We start from the raw sequence: 14,526 nt of genomic DNA on the forward strand, positions 1-14,526 counted from the left end.
TTTTGACAATTTTTTTTATGGATAGACAATATTTCCATCAATTAAAGGAGTTTGTGTTTTTAATAAATTGTTCTCTTATTATCTACTAATTGTTGGTATTAAGCTAGATATTGCTAAATAAATTAAAAAGAGACATAATCAATTACATAACTATATTGCTTTTTTATGAAAAGATTGCACAAATAAGTCCAATTAGAGTCGTACCTATTAAAAACATTATTCACGTCCTTATTACAGCCATCGCAGAAGTATGTATCCGCATTAACTTCTGCTTTCACGCTGCAAACACAAGATTTATACCACCAACTTAGAACATGTTCAACATCAAGAACAGTGGCCAGAATAACATAGAATCCAATTTACATAGGAACAGTTTGAAAGTCAAAAAAAAACAAATAATAAACCAAACATAAAAAAGTAGTTTTCTATAAGGCATTCACATCCGCAGCCGCACGTAACTCCTTTATTGTCTTCCTCTCAGTGGAATATAAAACTTCATCTTCATTAACATACGCCGGTTTGCCAGAAAACACAGACAGGTACTGTGAGATCTCTCTATAGTACATGCTACTTATCAATCACAACACCATAAAAATACAGTCAATATGCACAACCATAAATAATTCACAATATTTGTACAATACTTTTTTCGAAGCATCACAGCCTCAGGAACATCTGGATTTATCAAGAGTCTGGTACCATACATAATGTTCTGTAAAATATTGGTACCTATGTACAATAATCATTGCTTAAATGAGTTGTATAATTATACATGACAGAAAAATTATCGAATGAAAAGTAACCAAAAGTGTCATTAGATTTAAAAAAATAACTATAATCTACTGTAAACCTAATTAATTAGTAAAATTTTTTATTTTAGCAATGAGCTATATAAAAAATATTTATTGCAAATATAAAATAATAAAAAGTATTATATAATAACAAAAATATAGCTTGAAATTATATATTGATTAATTAATTGTTGAGTAACATAGCATTTACAATAAAAAAACTGGTTATACAATTTATTCACGTGTATATAATGATATTTTTTATTACTTCAAATTTTAATTTCTAGAATGTCAACCATTTGTCGGAATTGTTATTACTATTTTCTATAATTTCACTTGTAATTCCACATGATCAAAAGTATTAAAACACAAAATACAGTACTTATAATTTTGCTTCCACGACATGTAATATCACACTCTAAAATTTAAAAACAAAAATTTAAAAGCATATACGCCGTTCTCTATTGCTGGCGTATATGCTTGCTTGCTGGGAGAGAGAAGACCCAAAAAGATTAAAAGAGGACTTTGGGTGTAGGTTGATATTAATTGTATGAGATTCGGATAGGTTTTCTATCTGCCCAACTTGAAATTGGGATTAGTCTCCGTAAGCCCATGTTTTGTTAACATGCAATGGAGGCAAGCAAACCAATATAGTGTGAGCCCTACTTTTTTATTCCTTTTTTTTTATCACAATTCACAAATTCTATGTTTTGTTTGATTATTGTATAAATCATGGATCTACATTGGGCCGCCTAAGAAATTAATTTATTTTGCTTACATTTTAAAATGAGTTTAATTAATAATTTGTTATATAAAATTATTTTATATTTTTAATAAATCAAATCTAATGATATTAGTTAATAATACATAGAATAATTATGTTTAAAATGAAAAAAGTTTTGCCTTATATTATTTTTACTTACAGAAATATAAAACTTAAAACTTAACAATCCACAAAATATAAAAGGCTAAGAAAATAAGGTCATTTATAAATTATCTTTAATTTATATATAATATAATTAAATTTAATCACAAAATATAAAAGGCTAAGAAAATAAGGTCATTTATAAATTATCTTTAATTTATATATAATATAATTAAATTTAATCAATTCAATTAGAATAAACAACAAATTATTTATTTTATTTCAAACTTTATAAATGAATAAACTAATTAACTAATATAAAGAATAACAATTAATGTAATAAAATTAATCAAGTATTATATACTATAATAAATTACATTGATATTTAAATATCTAATCAAATCAATTAGCTGGTATAATTAAGTCATATCAAAACACTTAAAAATACACCGTTCTTAATTAAATACTATCTATATTATATAAATCACATTTAAATTCATTTTTTTGTGCGTATATAATTTAAAGTAATTTACAATTTATTTGATTGAATATTATAATATAAAATAATTTATAAATTAACATTAATTCATATATAATATATAATTAAATTTAATAAATTTAATTAGAATAAACAATAAATTATTTATTTTATTTTAGACTTCATAAAGAAAAAAACTAATTCACTAATATAACGAATTACAATTAATGTAGTGTAATTAATTAAATAATATAAATTATAATAAATTATATTAATATTTAAATATTTAATCAAATTAATTAGGTGAAATAATTAAGTCATTGCAATAAATTGTATTGAATGAATTAAAATAATTAATTTGGAAAACACTCTCTGGAGCATGTCACGTCAGTTCCATCATTAAATGCAGACATCCGATTTTTATATAATAGAATAGATTTTAAAAGTATAAAAATAAATAATTCTTAAATATTCAAAAATTACCATAAAAAATAAATTAGGCAAAAGTTAAGCATCAAATTATAAACACTATAAAATTCATAAATTAAACACAATGAACAACGAACATAATCAAAAGAATATTAATTCATTAGTAGAATTTTGTCAGAATTTATTAACATGCTAAATTTTTTATAGTTAAATATTGAAAAATTTAGTCAAACTTTGAAAAATCTTGAATGAAATGGAGATTATCTCGTTCTTGTGACCAGCCAATATATGAGCCAAAACATTTATTTCAACAATTTTTTGGGCAGCAAAAGCTAGCCATGACTTGATCTTATCAACCAACTTGATCTTATTAACAAGATCAACAGCAGTGTGGAAAAGTGAGTAGGAAGTGGGTATAATTTAGAAATAGACATTATTTTTTTTTTGTTTTCTACGGCATCTTTTAATTCGTAAATTAAAAATTAATCTACTGTAGTATTGAGCTCCATTTAAAGGTTTGTCACTGACAAATGGGTTACTGTATACACAAAACGAGATTCGAATTCCAACACTTACTTAAACAGATTAATGAGCTAACTATTAGACCAACCCAACTTAGTTCAACATATTAAATAGCTATATTAGAAGCAAAAGCCTCCCAAATTAGTACGTAAGTGGCTATATTAGCTCAATAATATCTAATCAGTAAAATAAAAATAAATAATTCTATTCTATTAGATGAAATCTTACACCAATAAAAATATCATTAATGATTATTTAATAATTACAAATCACAAAAATTACTAATGCCCTAACACTCCTCATAATCTAGTGGTTGTTTGAATACATCAGAGTACGATTTTCAAGCTTGTAAGTTCTTGATTTAAAATCTCAATCTAAGTTCAATTTCAACATGGTCGATCAGTGCCATCCAACTTTATGAAATATTAATGAAATATAACTTGAATAGTAAGAAAAAGAAAAAAGTGCTAGAAATGCAAACTAAAAACAAAGTGCTACACGGTGCCGTCCTAATTACAAAATAAAAAAAATATAGATAAATAATATTATTATTAATTGTAATATTTATTATTAATACTTATAATATTAATTATAACAGTGAATATTAATACTTTCATAACAATAATATTTGTAATAATACAAACAACAATATGCATATCATTAATAATAATAATAATGAAGATCAAACTATTAATAATTACTTTACTCGGACTAATAATATTATATCAGTGATCTTTCTAATAAATTTTTTAATTCAAATTACTTTTAACAAAAACCCTAAAATGCCACGCAAATGAAAACAAACTTTTCTTGTGAAAAAATATGAATAAAACACTATTTCATCCAAAAAATTTAACTTACACAATTAATAAATCGTTCCACCTAAGGTTAATTTATGTATGAGCAGTAAACAATACTTACTAAAAAATTAACATTCACTAATACTATTGTCGAATATAATAGGCATATTTTACCGTCTGTGATAAATAACCCTAACTATACTTAATTATACCCTAAAGTCTAAGTACTAAACCAATAATCTTAAATCATATCCTCTAAATTAGAGTTTACCGTTTATAATTTAGTGTTTGAAAATTAGGATTTATTCGTTTAGAGTTTACGATTTTACGATTAACAGTTCAATGTTAAGGGTTTAATGTTTAGAGTTTAGAATTTTTTTTTATTAGGATTAAGGTTTTAGACCTAGGTATTAAGGTTTATATTAGTACGTTAAGGCCTTAGGGGTTACGTAGAAATTGGTCTTATTGATTTGGAGTTTTCGGATATAGCATTATAGTATTAATATGAAATTTGTAAATTAATTATAATTAAACACCAACTTTTACGTAACAAAATTAGTTTTCGATGTCGATTATAAATTAAATTAAATTAAATTACTTTTAATACTGTGAATTCACAAAATTTATTGTACATATGGTTTCTAAGTAATCTTGCCATTTAAATTTACTCTGAACTAACTCCATACTCGTATATTTATGTAAATTTTTCAGTTTTTCTCAATAAAAACCTCCACCGAATTAATTACAATGTAATATTTAAAAATATACTTTTCTTTTTTATAATTACTTGCATAGTCTAATCTTCATATTTGCATCACACAGATCACTTATTATTACCTAAAAAAAAAACCCAATGTTTTTTAAAGTTTTGCTAGTATTTTAATTATAACTTCGAACATTGCTACCCTCTATCTTATGATGTGTAACAAGCTCTCCATTTTTTTTTAAATCTTTATCTCTACCACTTTATCTATAAATTTTTAACTTTGAAATTCAATGAAGTTAAATTTATCTATTTATATTTCAATTTATTTTATTATTTACATAATATCAAATGATTAAACTTATTCCTTATCTTTAATGGTTATTATTGAATCTCTTTAATGGTCTTTAAGAATAATTTTTCGGATATTTTTTAAAAATTATAAATTATTTATGCTTTAACAATAATATCTGGAGTATCAATGAAGCAAACATCTCAATAAATGTTTATCTACATAATTAATATTGGTAAATTTTTTTTATATAATTTTTCACGAAAACAGAAAACTTTTCTAACATCTAATAGGTAAGGAGTGGTCCTTTATTTTTTTCTATCCAATTCAATTGAAGTTGTCTACTCCAAAAAGTATTTTAATAGAACTGATGGTTTTCTGGCTAAGCCCAAAAATATTAGTTCTCCAACTACATGTTACCCCTTTTTGAACCGACCAACAAAAGTCTTACAATAAAATTTAACGGTTCTTACAAAAAAGCTCTTTTTTTTTTGTTAGCATGGTATTAATTTTTCTTGTTGATTTACAAGGTCAGTTAACAAATTAACCCCATCAACCAGATTGGGGGCCCATACTACTATAGTATTGATCATGGTTTAATTAAACTAAACACCTTGCCTTAATCACAACACTTTCCAAAAGAATAAAGCTGAGGGAGTAGCATGGATATTGCATCAGCAGTCACAGATCTTGGTTCTTCATGGAACACTTGTCATATAAGTATAACACATACTTCTAGGATAAATCTATATATGTATATTTGTCCCCACTATCTACACCCAAAAATTTGCCAAAAAATAATAGTTTCTTAAATTTTTGTATTAGATTGAAAAATATTTTTGTATTAGATTAAAAAAATTATAAAACAGTAATAGTTTTTAAATTTCAATCATTATATAATTTTTTACTAATATAACAATACAGTATAAATTATTGTATAATTTAAAATATTTCATTTTTTATTCTCTTAATAAAATGAGATTATTAAATACCTATTTTTCTAATTAGAAAATAAAACAACAAATATTTTTAACCATGGTTCCCTTTTTTTAAATATTGTTGATATATGATTTTTTAAATTATTTTATATTTTTATAGTTAAGTGAAATTTAATTATTTTAATTTATTATTAAGTATATTTTAGTAAAAATTAAAGACAACGACTATAAATATAATAGCTATTAAATATATTTTCTCATGAATTTAATGACTATATTAAATACATTACTTGTATACCATTTATTAGCTATATTTAATCTCAATTATTTAAATCAATCAATTGGCTATAAATATATTCATATTCTCATATAAAAATGTTATTCTCATAAAATATATTTCATATATATATAATTTTAATGATTATCAGTGTAAAATAATTAGTGTGAATGATCATCCAAAAGACTGAATATGATTGTAATTGTATAATTGTGTAAACGTTTTACGCTATAAGTGCATCAATATATATATTGTCTTAATATAAATATCATCATGTAATTTTTATTATAAAATTTTTCGGCCCACAAAAAATTTTCTTCACGTTCCACAAACTGGTTGGACCCAAATCGGAATTCTGCAATCTGCTGTTGAATCAGGTGCATATCAGACCGAATTTATTCGGGCTGTGTCTAAACAACTATTATTGTTCATATAAATCATTAGCCATTTGTTAGTTATTTCTTATTGTTAACGTACTTACCTGACATTTTTAAATTTAACCATTGCACCAAATTCAAATAACTACACAGTATAAAAAGTTCCACATTGCACAATTCCATAAATCAAGGTTTTGTGACATCCTGTATGTAAGAATATGATATCTCAATCAATCACTGTCTGCCTTATCATCACATTGAAATAGTTGGCACATCACTGACCTTGCCATTCAGCTAAGGAATCATCAGATTTAAGTACAAGAGTTGTAGTCTGATTTTCTTACATGGATAAATGGATTTCATACCAATTGTCGTGAGTATCTCTATTGAGCCAAGAACAGCGTTAGCTTGTAACACCATTTTTTTAACAACACACACACACATACATGGTAGAGAATGGCTTCAGGAATTATGCAATCATCAAGTAACATTGCCAAATCAAGTTTTATTCGGTTGCAACGAAGAACGGTAATCCCCTAACATCATAAATGAAAACCAAATTCAGTACTTATTCCAACGCTTTCAGAAGCAAAAGATAGAAAAATTCAAAATAGCTTATTACCAGCCTCCATGTCTTGAGAAAAAGTCATTATCTAGTGATATGGCAAGAGCTACTGCTACAGCTCTCTCCGCCAGGGTCAGTGGGCGAATAACTTCTAGTTCCTCCATCTGCGAAGGAAGATCATATTTATCAGTAATTAGAAAAGCACAGAAAAGTATTTGTCGAAGACAAGGGACGCTACCTTGGAAGCACGGCCAATCTTCAAGTCTGGATCTGAGATCCCAAACCGAATAACATATTGACCAGCATCAGTCAAAAGCTTCACAATAAAGCAAATATATAAATGATATGTCACCTCTCAGTTAAAATGCATTATACAAGATAGAAAGTCTGAAAATTTGAACATGAAATTCTCAGTCCAATTCAGTTAGGTGACTTTAGAATACAAGACAAGCTGATTGATGATGGGAGAACCAAATTTAAATACGTAGCACTTAAGAAATAGGAAGAAAAACAAAGGCCAAAGGAGATCTAGTCCTGAAAGGCTTCAGTTTTAAGAAAAATCTGAACTAATTAATTACGGTTATTAATCCATTTATAATATAGTATAGAAACCCCCTATCGAATCAAATCCTAGCCCTTGGATAGTAAACTTAAGCACAACCATCTAAGGTGGCTTCAATGGGGGAAAAAATGGAAATATAAAACAAAAGTAAAATACGGCTGCTAAAATACTTAAACTACTGCATGAACTGTGATCCCTTTATTAGCGCCTTTTTTTTCTTATTCCCTTCTTTTATCCTATAGTGCTAGCTAATTCAGCTGAGTTAAATATTTTTCTCATTCTGATTTCTACTGATATAGATCCATTTTTGTCATACTGGCTCTTCCACAAGTCACTAGCAGTTATGGTTCTCATATATGAAAGCCCTAAATTTTCTTTTCTTGGCAAGAAAAAGTTATGGGGAGAAGAGTTTTCTCCATTACAATATCAGGGTTCAAACTCAAGATGATGGACCAAAAATTATCATTAATTTTTTCCAAAATAAAACTTATTCAAAAATTTGCAATCTCTTTTTTAATAATGTTTAAAAATAACTGATAATCAACAAGCATGTTTGACAAAACGTTCCAAAAGCCATTACACAAGAGTGAAAATAAAAATCATAAATGTCATAAACCTACCTCAAAGCCAAAACCTCTCCAATCACGATCTATCTGAGCTAGAACCTCACCGTTAATATCTTTCAAGGTGAAAGTCCAATTCCAAAGGCCAGGATTCTCAACCACAGCAAATTGTTTATTCCTGAAAGCATTATTGTACCAAAGTTGCATTTTGCAGAACAGATTTGTCAAATAGTCAAACTTAAGGTGAGTTAGAAAGCAATGAATCAATATATAATGCAAGTTGCTAAGGATACAAAACATGAAACTGCATAAATTTAAATAATGAAGCAAGCATTACTTCCATAGTTCCATAGACAGCTAAATTAACATACCACTTTTTTTGGTTAAGACAAACTTATAGAAAAGTGAACAACAATTTACATATAGGCTTAACCCAGCTTAAATTTTCTCAAACAGAACATTTGGATCTAAAAGACAACTAAATAGAGCAAAGCATGTTATGATTTTGGCAGTTACAAATACTATAAATCAACACATTGCATCTTGATATTACCCTAGGTACAAATCATAGATTCTCCTCCAAAGATGCCATCTCTGGTGAACTACTCCAACTTCCTGAATAGATATCAACACAATTAACAACCGAGTTGCTGAGGAATTTAACAGTGTAACAAGGTAGAACTTCAGCGTAAATGCCATACCTTACCATCAATTTCTGCATAAATTGAGCTTGTTATCCACCAAAATGGTCTTCGAACCTAACCGTAGAAGAACATAAACTCAACTCAGGGTAAACGATAAACTAATTGAGACAGGTGTTCTACTAATATACTAGTGTGTATTAAAATTAACTTCTTATGTGCATTGTGAACAACCAAACTGGAAAGTGATGTTTTCCTCACCCTGAAAAGCTCGTTCCCCAAACCATCAGTTATGTATGCAATGAAAGGCCGCCGTAGACGAAGAAACTACAGTAAGAAAAGATCAAACGGAATCAAATAAACAAGTATGTAAACAAAATTCATATTGAAAACATGAATAGCGCAAAAGGCAACCAAATCAAATGTGGTTTCCAAATTAAGAAATTATACCATAAATTAGATTTAATGATTCATTGTTCATAGAAGACTAACTTTTCTACCCACATAACCCAACCAATATTAGCATCCTAATTCCTAAATCATCATAACATTGCAATTCTGCTGATTCACGATTTTTAACATGATGCCAGCAATTCGTGCTAAGATTCCATCCATTTGTGTGATTGTCTCTCCAATATTTAGGATTAGCATTGTAAAATAACATTGAATCAGTAGATGCAAATCTTTAAATTGCACTATTTCTACAACTATGCATTATGTTTTAATAGAAGTTAAGTTAGCTCTATCCTTCCTTATGAACATGCAATGGTGGCTAATACTGAGGCTTGTTACCTGTTGATTTAGATTGGGAGATAAACACCGAATGAGAGATCTAGAGTGAGTGCGTAAATTTGATAAATGCCATTTATGCAAATTCACGAATATCCATTACCTTGGGAACCTATCAGACAACTTTAGTTGTGTTTTCTGAATCATTAGATTAGTCATCAATCTTTTATAGGCCTAATACCATGTTTCTTTTAAGTAATAATTTACTTCCTTTTCTTAGAAAATTAGAAGTGTAGATGTCTAGACTGATACAGAAATGAATAATACAGCCAAAGCATTCATCTAAATAGAATACGCAGCCATTTTGAAGTTATTAATATTACAGTATATACAAGGCAAAACAGACCATTTACTCATTAATTTCTTACCATATGGATTATACATGAAAAATAGCATTGTCTAAAATAAACAAGTACAAGAATTGAGATTTAAATTAATTAATTGGATACCTGCCTGGCAAGCACATTGCTCTGTTCACGAATGAAACCTACAGGCTATATCATAGCAACCATAGAAAACAAGTTCAAACGTAATTGTTAGTAGGAATGTAAAGAAAATACGAGCATAAACTATAACTGTCATGATGAAAAAGGTGATGACAATTATAACTAACCGATTTAGGGTAGCACGGATCTACAATGGCGTAACGATTTTCCTTCAACAACAAAAAAAAAGAACTCAACAGTCAAAGATAAAATAGTCGGAAACAAATAATAAATAGACAAATAATTTGTTGGGAAATGTAAGAATTATGCCCCAGAAACTCAAAATGCAAAGTATGTACTGCCCCTAATGAGATGGACAAAACAAAACAGATCATTAAAATATCTCTATCAAGACAAAAACAACCATTGAAGAATAAGAGGATCACCTGCTCAAAGCCAAATACAAGATTTGCCCACTCAATATCCCTGGTAATTAGCAAGTTGGACCTCGCAACCAAAGGTGCTAACTTGGCCTAATATTAGAGAACAAATAGAGAACGTTTCATTATTTTAGTCTTAAATTTGACACAGAACCACTGATAATCTACATGACTTGACACATCATCAAGGTATAGGTTTAAAACTAGTTACACCCTAAAGTACCCATATGCTTGTTTTACATGAAGATAAGCTACTACACCAAACATACCTTCGCTATTTTTTTCATACCCCAAATAGCGATTAGCAAACTTAAGTTAAATTTCAATTATATGGCAGCCAAAACACAAACGAACTAATGGAAAATTAACTTGTCTGATTAGAAGACTCACCTCTTCGGGAGATTCTGCTTTCAAAACCTCAGAAACAGATTGACTAATTGGAGGTTGCTTCAAGAGCTTTTTACCTCTCCTTTTGACTCCGCTGTCTTCAGCAACAGAGGAATTGAAAAACCCTCTGCGATCACCATCAAGCAGTCTCATCCTTTGTTTCTCTATGGGGTGCTTCCCCATTTTCCTATCAGCAGCCCAAAGCTTCACAAGGAATTCCCTACTCAACTGATGATCAGCTTCATTTCCACGGCCAACGCCGCTTCCAAATAGCCGACACACAATGCTGGGAATGTTATTGTTATAGTTCCTAGCAACATTTTGTTGAAGACCCAAAAGCCCATAGACATGGGGATTGCTTATCTTAGAGAAGCAGATCCTACCGTACTTTGTCCAAGTCATCTTCAATCCAAAAGATTACAACTGTGATGAAGAAACATAGATTTACATTGAAGCTATGTTATATGGATATGGGATATGAAAATTGAGGGGAAAACAAAAGGGCTATGAGTAGGGCACATTTGATTCGAATAAATAATCCTTCTGATCCTTTTAACAGTTCACACACAATAAAATTCCCAGGAAAACAGATTCACACAAAAAGAAAAGAACCTTTATCTGATCCTTTTAAATGTTCGCCATTTATCTGAAATGTCAAAGTCTGCCATTTAGTTTTCGCATGTATCATCAATTTTTATTCTTAGATGTGTTCCTATCCCTATTATTCGTTATCCCTTTATTGGACAAAGCTTTTCATTTCATAGGGCATCTTTCATATTACTTGCATAATTAATTTGCTTTCTCCAATTTCTTATTTCCTGTTCATTTGATCTAATTTTCGATGGTTTTTATTTTGATCGAATAAAATTGTTACCATCAATAAGAAGACAACAATATATATCTACCTTGAACACTTATATTTGAACACCAAACCTAGGTATAACATTAGATATCTACCTTTTATTTTATTTTATTTTTTTCTTTTCTTTTCCCTCTTGAAGAATTAAAGTTGGGGCTAAAAAGTTTCTAACTAAAATAAAAAAACAGGTACCTTACTAGGTGTCAAACTTGAGTATTCATATAGCTATGTTCAATAAGAAAAAATCATAATACAATGTAATTCAATTTATTGCGTCATGCTTTAATAAGAAAACAATATCAAGCTTTTTCTCAATATTTTTATTGTGATAAATTAAAAATAATACCTTTTATCCAATAATGTGTAAAGAAAACGAAAACAGCAACTTATACAACCATATAAATACATACTACTTTGAATTTATTTGTCCACTCTCAATCTCTTTTACCTTTTCTATTCCAATAATTCTAACCAGAAGTAATAAATAGTATAATTAGATAGTTTGATTTCATGGAAAAAGTACTTTATTTGTTATTAGCTGTTGTTGAGAATTTATAATTTTTTTTTAGTTTTATGTTGAACTATATACAATTTATAATAGTATTTAACAATAAACTTTATTATTATTTTCAATCATTTACTAATTTTTGTCAATTATATAATCATATCATAGAACTGTTACTTACTTGTATTGATCAGTTTTCATTTGACAGTTGACCTTTTTTCATCTAATAGTTATCATACTCAACTTTGTGAACTTCCACTATATATGGTCAATGCTTTACTCTTAATATTTTCCTAGTGAAGGGTCATAACAGCTAGGCTTAAAATGATGTTCATTTACAAGAGTGGGGGATTAAACCCACACCACTTAGTTATAAGACCTAGTGAAATAACTATTTGATGTAAAATAGAATGGTTAGGTAGGTATAAGTAAGTATAACAAGGAAAGTAAAAAGTTGCAGTAAAAATTGAATTAATAAAGTAGTAATAGTAGGACAGAACCAGAAGTAGTAATAGTGAGTGTCACCAACAAATTCCAACAGATTCATTAAAATTGAATTGAATAAAGTAGTAACAATAGTAATAAGCAAGCTAGTATAGAATCAAATATTATTACTTTTATATGTGGAAAAAATTCATAACAGAACCATAAGAGAGAGACCTCCAAATCATCACATAGCTAAAAATGCTATATAAGCGTTGAGACAAATGATCAAACACCTACATTGCAATAATAAAAAAAATGAGAAAAAAGATAAAACAAAGAGAGAAACCTGGCTCAAAGCTGTGGCCTTGAAATAAAAAGATCTCAAAAGAAGTGAAGGACTCTTCTCCTTTTTCTTCTCCCTCTCCTTCCTCTTCTCTTTCTTCTCTTTCTCTATGTAGCAGTCTTGCTCCTTGTTGTGTTTTGTTTTGATGTCATGAACTGTGATGATGCCCAATACAAACAAAATCCAAACTTTATGGGATGTTATCAAATAAAGGCTAAAATCTTGTTAACCATATAACGTAATTCAAACAAGAACAAGAGAACCAGAGAAGGGAAAGGGACTACGAACTAGATTGAAATCAAAGCAAGCCTTTTTGTTGTAGCTAGATGCTTATATATATAAAACAGTTAACTACAAAAAAAGTGATATCTCTATCTAGCTAGCTTTAATCTCATCCATGAATAAAAATGAAAGATCCTACTGAATATGTTTTCCCTATCATAATCATTATCATTCAGATCTATACACAGATCAGAAAGAATGAAGCATAAACTAGTATAAAGAACGTAACAAATGATATGAAAATTGAAACTGATTATGCATATATATTATACCGACTAGACCAACCAACAAAATTATCAAGCAGAGGCAACAAGAAGTAAAAGATATGCGATTCTGGGCTGAAATACCTATCTTGATGACTACCAAAAATTTTCATCCATTAACAAGAAGTTAGAAATCTGCAACAAATCAGAACTGAATTAGATTCCATTGGAGAAGGTTAAATAAGAGAAAAGAAAGGATGTGGGTTACCGTCAATTGAAGGGGAAGACTAGCGCAGCAGCAACAACGGCGGCTATGAAAGAGCGACGGCGGCGCGGCGGCAACGGAGAGGGGGAGCTGGTACTGAAATGGCGGAGGTGAAATGGGGGAGTCCTTGCATTTTACTTTCTGAAATGGGGTAAATTGGGGTGAAACCAGGGGGAGAAGTTGGTTTTGAAATTCTTTTGTAATAAAATTTGCTAGTAATTTATTTATTCTACGTTTGTTGGAGAGAAAAATGAAAAGAAAGAAAATGAGAAAAAAAATGATTATTTTCTATTATTTGGTTGAGAAGAAAAATTAGAGCGGAAAGAAAGTAGATGAAAAAAATTGGTGGAGTTTATCAATTTTTTTTCTCTTTAATAGAAAAAAATGGAGAAAAAAACTAATGTTTCTCTTTATTTTCAATTCTACCCCTTCACTTTTTTAATATATATTATAATATAGGAGTAAAATTATCTTTTTATAACATTTCTTTCCTTTTTATTTTCTTTTCATCCAAACACATCTAAAGAAAATAAAATTCTACTCAATTTCTTTTTTTCCTTTCTTTCCTTTTCTATTTTCTTCCTCTTTATTTCTTTCCTTTCAACCAAACATAACCTTAAAAAAAGCTCTAGTCCACCACAAAATTTCTTATTTTTGTCAAAATTTTTAATTATTAATTTAATTATTTTAATTTAATAATATAATTATAGTGTGTAATTTTAAATATTGATAATTAATTGATGGTCAAAAATAATAAATTCTGCTAGGCTTATAATATTCTTCATTTAATAGATATTTT

General features: G+C 28.4%; 1 protein-coding gene across 1 annotated transcript; it reads right to left on the reverse strand.

The window, feature by feature from the left end:
• Window positions 1–6,654: 6,654 nt before the first annotated feature.
• LOC112795716 (altered inheritance rate of mitochondria protein 25) lies at window positions 6,655–13,994 on the reverse strand. The gene is made up of 14 exons (XM_025837844.3): window positions 13,731–13,994; window positions 13,607–13,657; window positions 12,981–13,132; window positions 10,848–11,267; window positions 10,464–10,550; window positions 10,206–10,247; window positions 10,042–10,086; window positions 9,065–9,130; window positions 8,864–8,920; window positions 8,716–8,777; window positions 8,220–8,340; window positions 7,276–7,353; window positions 7,095–7,201; window positions 6,655–7,008 (listed from the first exon to the last, which is right to left on the reverse strand). Exons 4-14 carry the CDS (start codon window positions 11,244–11,246, stop codon window positions 6,978–6,980), a joined length of 1,095 nt encoding a protein of 364 aa, XP_025693629.1. The 5' UTR covers window positions 11,247–11,267; window positions 12,981–13,132; window positions 13,607–13,657; window positions 13,731–13,994; the 3' UTR covers window positions 6,655–6,977.
• Window positions 13,995–14,526: the final 532 nt, after the last annotated feature.

The sequence above is a fragment of the Arachis hypogaea genome, chromosome 4, assembly GCF_003086295.3.
Source record: "Arachis hypogaea cultivar Tifrunner chromosome 4, arahy.Tifrunner.gnm2.J5K5, whole genome shotgun sequence".
Classification (NCBI taxonomy): Eukaryota; Viridiplantae; Streptophyta; class Magnoliopsida; order Fabales; family Fabaceae; genus Arachis; species Arachis hypogaea.